At 45.0% G+C, this 7,326-nt stretch overlaps 1 protein-coding gene across 3 annotated transcripts in view; it reads left to right on the top strand.

The window, feature by feature from the left end:
* Positions 1 to 7,326, top strand: part of PAK2 (p21 (RAC1) activated kinase 2) — a 67,857-nt gene that overhangs the window by 36,264 nt on the left and 24,267 nt on the right. For 2 of the 3 annotated variants that reach the window (XM_006037082.3, XM_025193528.1), the window contains 2 exons: positions 4,537 to 4,637; positions 6,512 to 6,662. In XM_006037082.3, coding sequence (XP_006037144.1) covers positions 4,537 to 4,637; positions 6,512 to 6,662 — 252 coding nt within the window. Of the gene's footprint in view, positions 1 to 2,557; positions 2,595 to 4,536; positions 4,638 to 6,511; positions 6,663 to 7,326 lie in introns of all 3 variants that reach the window. The other variant, XM_025193529.1, reaches the window with a different exon arrangement.

Below are 7,326 nucleotides of genomic sequence, written 5' to 3'. Positions count from 1 at the left end.
AAGAGTGTGTAAAATGGCTAGTAGTAGGGTTTGGGCTAGTCACTTTCTGGCAGTCAGAAACAACAGATTAGGTGTTAGTTGCATCTGAGTTGAATCCACTTGAGTTACCTATTTAAAAACCACATTTTATTTTCACTCCTGGTCACTTTATAGAAACATTAGCTTTTCCCCATGTTTGGGTAACCCAGAAATGCTTAAATGAAATTTTGCTTTTGGGCTAGTGTTTCCTTCTTTTATTTAGAGCAAAGCATATAATTCTTGGGTCATGCCTGGAGGGTATGGACCCTGAGATGGGTAGGGATTTGGATCCCAAATCATACTCAGGGGGAGTGTCTTCATCCTTCCTGGGTCTGGGAGCTTTGTTTCGTTCCTTCCATTCTTTTGCAGCATACATACCACTATGGTTCTCAGCAGTTGCCCTGGGAAAAGGGGTGATTAATATTAGGGAAGCTTTCTTTGCACTCTCGCTGCCTGGATGGTGGGAGTGGGCAGCAGCTTTAAACATGAGGGGAAAATATGGGACTGACAGATCCCATTGTCCATGACTGGTCCCACCATATAGCTCTCTGTTCTTCCCCTAGTTCAAGCCCCATAACTGTTCTCATACCCAATTCCCCATCTGCTGTTGTTTCATCCTCCAACAACAACCTGGTCCCACCCAACCTCCTTCCCTACTCTTCACCATCCTTGTCTACTCCAGTCTTCCAACATTCTTGAATTGTGTCTCCTAAAAACATAATATTTTTTAAGACAGACAAGGTTCTTTGGGTAAATCTGATATCTTTTATTAGAGCAACTTAGTTGGAAAAAATTCTTCTTTGCAAGCTTTTGGGCACAAACACCCTTTGTCAGGCTGAGGAAGCATCTGCAGTTGGTGTGTGCTCTGCCCAGATGGAATGAATAGTAAAGAATCCAGATGCTGGTATGCATGCAAGAAAGCTGGTCAGTGACAATATAGACCAACACAGCTACAACCTACACCCTGTAACAATTTTTTAAGATATGAGAAGTCCAAATGAGGGAGCTGTGGTGGGAAATTTTGGGCCAAATGACCCAGGGACTGGAGTTTCTTTTTGACCACACTCAGTTACATTGCCTTCTGAAGCCTTTTGTCATCCCTCCCTTTAATCAATATGTATTTTCTTGACCATACATCTAAAATCAAATCAAGTCCTCAAGTGGATTTTAGGTGACTTTAAAGTATTGCTCTTAAAGCAGAAATGTTGGTCCTGGGGTCAAGCTGTCAAATGAAGGTCCTGCAGAATGCAGGCTGAGAGCTGAAAACATCCACAAAATGCATTTTCTCAGAACAATCAGTCAGGGGCTTGATTTCACAATGCATAAGCATAGCTGAGGTTCAGTGAGCATAGCAGGTTTTCTTGCAGCATCCGGTTCCTGTGATGAAAGGCTTGCCTTAATACTGCCTGGCTGCCTGTACATGCTTGCTTCTAGGTGTGTCAGTTTGATGCATGCTCACCTGGAGTTTCAAGCAGCATTCTTAACTTTTTCACTGTAATTCCCTGCAAAAGGCACTGGGTGGTGTGTACTAGCAGAGGGAAATTCTGAGTTTGGGGAGGATTAGAGCTGTTGTTTAAACTTCAGGCATGTCTAGTAATTATGCTTTTCCTGACTGAAAAGTTAAAAAACAAAATAAAACCCTTTTACATTTCTCTCTGTTTTGCTCCCCCTCAGCAACTCTTTGAAAGATCCCTTGTTTTAAGCTCCATTTGGAGCAGGGTTCTGTCCTTGTCATTGGAAACTGGTATGAGGTATTCCCACCTGCCCAGAAGTCGAGGAAAAGGTACCCTACTTCTTACAATGCTCTGGGTTCCTGCTAGCTTGAGGAGCAAGGGACAGTATCTTGTCTATTTATGCTTTAAAACAAACATCACTTCATTATCCCCTTATTAAAGGGATTCCTGTTGAAATGCAGAACCGTGATACAGATATAGCCAGAGGTTCAAAAATAGTGCAGCCTTTCACAGTGGCCTTGTTAATGGAACTTCAAGTACCTGCTGCCAAGTTGTGACTCACTGACCCTGCCTCTTGGCTGAGTTTTGCTGCCTGCATTTGTTTAAAGCGTTTCTCTGATCTGCTATTCCTGTGGGCAGAGAAATGGTTTTTAGAATCGTTGCCCAGTGTACTAATAAGATGGGTGTTTTATTGGAAGGGGAAGGGTTTATTTGTGCAGCACATGCCTGGGGATTTGAACACTTAAGTTATGTTCCCTAGAAGTCATCAAATGCTTCAGGCCAGTCGTCTTCTAGAGGAATGTAACTTACTTTCTGCTTTTCCATAAGCAGCCACAAAGCATTGGGCAAGGAGTGGGTTCTCTGAGTACCTTTGAGTAAAAAAAAGATAAGCAGGTTTCCCCATTTCTGTAAGAACATTTGCCAGTCCATGTACTTTTTGGCTCTCAGACCTATGCAGCCATATTAAAGATATCCTGTTTATAACAGCAAAGTTTTTTCCAGTGCATTGTTAAGCTGGGAGCAATCCACGTGCCTTTTAATTTCAAAGTATTGTCTTTAACTCCTTGTCCTTCCTTTCCCGCTAGTGTGAGGAATTTTACAATTGGAAAAGCAGTAAAACAGGTAACTAGGAAAAAAAAAAAGATGGCTTCATTTTATGTATTTTATTTATTTATTTATTTATTTAGAGTTAATGCCTTACTGAATAATGTATATTTTTTATTAAGGACCCACTCATGTAATATGATTAACAGCTGTAGTCTTCAGTTTAGCATACCTGTAGTCACGTAACAGTTAAAGTTAAGAAAGCGTTGCTTGATTTTTTTTTTTGTAACTTTTTTTCTGAGCTGAAATTTGAAATGGCTTTTGGTCCTAAAACAGCTTAAGAAGAAATCAAAGAATATTTGGTATGCTGGTGGGTTGTCTGAAAGGTCCCTTGATATGCACAGTGTTTGAAAGTCTGAGAGAAGCTTTATATTTTGAAAACTTACAAATTGATAATCAATTGAGAAGGCATTTAGAAAAGGCAGCATGTTCAGTACACTTATTACAATAAATGAAGTACTATGTGCCATTCTGTTTAGGTTCTCCCCTGCTAGCATGAATGTAGGTGGTTATCAGAATCTCGGTGTTGCGTCAGTGCATCTATCAGTCATTTTAGTGGCCACACACTGGCTATTTTGTAATGTGTTTTCAGCCTTCTTCATGCTGTATTACTCCTTTCTGTCTCCAGTGAGGGAAGGGGGGCAGGGCATTATCCACTTTGCCAAGACCAAGAAAGGACCCCAGTAGAGGGGACAGGGGGAAGTAGCAGCAGCAGGCAAGTAGGGCAGTACCTGAGGCCTTCCAGTAGCAGAACTAGCCCAACCTGGATGCATTTTTCTTCAAAGACGTAAGAGTTTGTGATGGGGGCACTGTAAAATCAAACATTACGAAGAATATGACCTAGATCAGGGGTGGGCCGACTACAGCCTGCGGTCTGGATCTTGCCCACCAGGCCATTCTATCCATTCTGGGGGGCCCCTAAAACCATTTTACAAAATATTTATCTGCTCCTGGATTCCTTTCATAGATGACAGGAGCCAGGGGCAGTAGGACCCAAGGGGAGCCTCAGCTGGATACAGAAGCCCAAGCCTGCCCCTCCCCCAGCCTTTTTCCTGCCTTCCCACACACACACCCCACCATACACATGCAACTCTCTTGCAGTGCCATACACACAGACCCCCCCACTTGTACTCCCTCACACACCCCAGCCACCCTCCCCCCCACACATCCCGCCACAAACCCCTTACCCACCCACATCCCACATATCCAATATGCACCCACACCCTTCCCCACAAACCTATACCCACCCCCTCCACAATATACAAGAGTAAGGCTTCATTTTAAGCTATTATATACAATCACCTCTGTCTACTACACCAACGTGTAAACCAGGACAAAGACATTTTTTGAAATCAAATTAATAAATGGTTTAGATGTTCACTTTTTAGAATATAATTTGGTATATTTCTGGTTCCAAGATGGCAAAACCTCTTGCTGAAAGGAGTACTTCCAGGGCTAAGAGGAGGGACTGTTTGCAGGCCAGATGAGCTATACCAGGTTCCCCTGTGGTGTGGATTTGACTGGTGGATGCAATCTGGCCCCTGCAGGACAGGCATGAGCCACCTTGGCTCCTATGGGACACACGTGGTGGCAGCGTTAATTGTCACTACTGCCCTACTGCCAAATTTTCCATCCTGTTGAGGAGTCCTATGGGCACCCCTGCCCTATGTGAGTGCAGTGCCTGACATGGAACCCTGAATCAGGTTTTAAGTTTTACCACAGTATAAACAATTTGAATACAATGAAGACTGAGTTCTTGTGCTGTATGTAGGCTAAATAGTAATTTAGAGAGGGCCTGTCTGCTCTAAGCAGTTGTGCAGTGTTCATGTCCAATTCTCAGAATAAGGGATCCTGCCTACTATAGCATTTGATGGATTTGTTGCACTAAACAGAGATACTGGGGTCTTGAAGAGCCTCTTTTCTAAATTTAAATGTGTGATTTTTTTCAATGTCTTTTTAGCAAGCAAGAAAAAAGAAAAAGAAAGGCCAGAAATCTCCCCTCCATCAGACTTTGAACATACCATCCATGTTGGCTTTGATGCTGTTACTGGAGAATTCACTGTAAGTATATCTGACTTAGAGGAATTCAGAAAGCCTTCATGTGGTTCCATGCTGCAGTGAGGACAGTGTCACGTTGGCATAAAGCTTGAGTTGGTCCATTCTTTTTCATCACAAAAGTAGCTTGTTTTGTATACAGTGTCTAGAGCGGTGACCTTGGTTGGCTTCTTAAGTGCCTCTGGTGCAAGTGTTTAGTAGTATTTTGGGCTCTTAATGGTTTGAACCACTTAAAGTAACCTGTTTGCAGAATTCCTGTTAGGCTGTGGCAGGGGTGGGCAATTATTTGGGCCAGAGGGCCGCTTAGGGAGTTGGATATGCTATCGTGGGCCGAGACACCCCTCCTTTCGCCTCCCCCACCCCACAACAGCTCACCCAAACCCCCTAAGTGACTCTCCGGCCCAAATAATTGTCCACCCCTGGGCAGAGAGAACAAAGGTTAAAGGGAACCTAATCCTTGTTTGCCCCCTTCTCCTTGCACCCCCTCCCCTGTCCTGAGTCCTTGGCATGCATCTGGGCCAGTGCTGCACTGTATTCTCTCGTTCTGGCTCAGGCCATGTGGGTGCAGCTTGTGTGGCTCCTGCCTGATCCTGCTGCATGCTGGGGACTCGGGGTAGAGGAGAGTGTACAGGGAGAAGGGAGGAAACAGCATGACACTGGCCTGGCTGGGCCCAGATGATGTACAGCTCCTGGCCCCCTTCTTGCACTCCCTCCTCTATCCCAAGTCCTTGGCATATGGCTGGGTCAAGCAGGAGCCATGCCAGCTGCACCCACTTGGCCTGAGCTGGTGCACGGGAATACAGTATGGCACTGGCTCGGGCTAGCTATGTGCTGGGGACTCGCGGTGCAGGGAGAAGGGGGATGGGAGCTGTGGGTTATCCAGACCCAGCCTGGCTGGTGCCATGCTGTGTTTCCCTCTTCTCCCTGCAGCCCCTCTTCCACCTCAAGTCCCCAGCATGCAGCTGAGCCAGTGCCACACTGAGTTCCTGTGCATTGCTTTAGGCCACATAGGTGCAGCTGGCACAGCCCAACCCCACTGAGTGCTGGGGACTCAGGTTGGGCAAGAGCCATGCCTAGCTGCTCCAGCTGCACCCATGTGGCACAGCCTGAAGCAGCATGTAGGAACACAGCATAGCACTGGTGCCCACACCCCTTTCAGGCCCCGCCTTAGCAGAGCCTGCATAACCTGTGACTCCTGGCCCTCTTCCCCCTGCACCCCCTCCCCCACCAGTGGGGAGAACCTTACCTGAGCTTTGACTCACTGGGCTCAGGGTCAGAGTGGGGCACAGACAGGGCAGAAGCCTGGCCTGGGGCTGAGCACCACCTGCCTTGGAACTTACACTGGGGTCTGGAGGGTGGGATAGCTGGGGAGGGGAGGGGCTGCTGCTGGAGCTGGCTGGCATGAAGAAGGGAGAAGGGCAAGAGGCACTGAAAGCCAGGGCAGCTGTGGGCTGGATAAAATTCTCCTTCAAGGGAGCAGCTGCGGGCTGGGTAAGATAATTTGGCAGGCCGGATCTGGTCCGTGGCTGTATTTTTGCCCACCCTGGGCTATGGAATAGCCATGGAAAATATAAAATGACCTCTATTTTGTTAATTCCTTTCTGTTTACAAATGATCAGGCTGTGCTGAATGGGGAGCACTGGGTTAATGTACCCGAACTGCAGGTGGCATGTGTTGGAGGTAGGCTTCTTCCTGCAGCCTCCCATTAGACCAGAGAACCTGATAGAACTCTTGAATGTTTGAGTGCTCAGCTGATGACTTGGTTTATGTTGATGTCTGAGCTAGTGGCTGAAACCTCACTGCCTTTGATATAGTTGAAATCACAAAATAAAGGAAGGAAAATTCATTCTTCTTGTCTAATTTAAAAAAATGTGTTTCAGGGAATGCCAGAGCAATGGGCTCGGTTGCTACAGACCTCAAACATCACCAAGCTAGAACAGAAGAAAAACCCCCAGGCGGTACTAGATGTGCTGAAATTCTATGACTCCAAAGACACAGCAAAACAGAAGTATCTGAGCTTCTCTGCTCCAGGTGAGACGAAAGTACCTACAAGGTGTATTCACACGGGCAGTTGAGTCTCTAGAACTACTTCTGATCTTTCTATGTTTGTTGTTTAGCATTAAGGAATTGCACACAGTGCTGAAGAGTCAAATTTAATTTCTAATGGGGGAAAGGAACAGTTGAAAATAGTATCCATGGAAGCTGAACTCTGCCTTTCCTTTTCCAAGTGGGGAAGAGAACAAATGGAACAGAATAACTAACTCAGAGTAACATCATCAGTTTGTAATGAGCTTTATTTATGAAGTGAAAATTATATGGCTATTATTAATTGGTTTAATGCTGTGGAAATCTTCACTTTTACTTGTCCAATGCCACTTGGCTGTAAAATTGCTCTACAGTAACTTGTACTGGTTTCACTGTTTGATAGGACCAAATGTTAAACATAGATTCTCATTCTTAATGCAAGTTTTAGAGGAGGAGAGACTGTAGAAAAAAAATTACTGCACTTTTTTTTCTAATGTCTTCAGTAGTTTTTAGCTTACCAGATCCCAAAGAAAATCCATTCTGAAAACAGTAGGGTAATAATGCTTTGTCATGTTTTCACCTTGACTTCAAATATGGCTAATGAAACAACAGAGTCCGTTTAGTTGTAATCTTCTGTCTCTTGCACATCAAAATCAATACACAATTTGAC

Source organism: Alligator sinensis, unplaced genomic scaffold, assembly GCF_000455745.1.
Source record: "Alligator sinensis unplaced genomic scaffold, ASM45574v1 scaffold863_1, whole genome shotgun sequence".
Taxonomy (NCBI): domain Eukaryota; kingdom Metazoa; phylum Chordata; order Crocodylia; family Alligatoridae; genus Alligator; species Alligator sinensis.
Note: the sequence above shows the minus strand (reverse complement) of the source record. Positions and strands in the feature narration are given on the sequence as shown.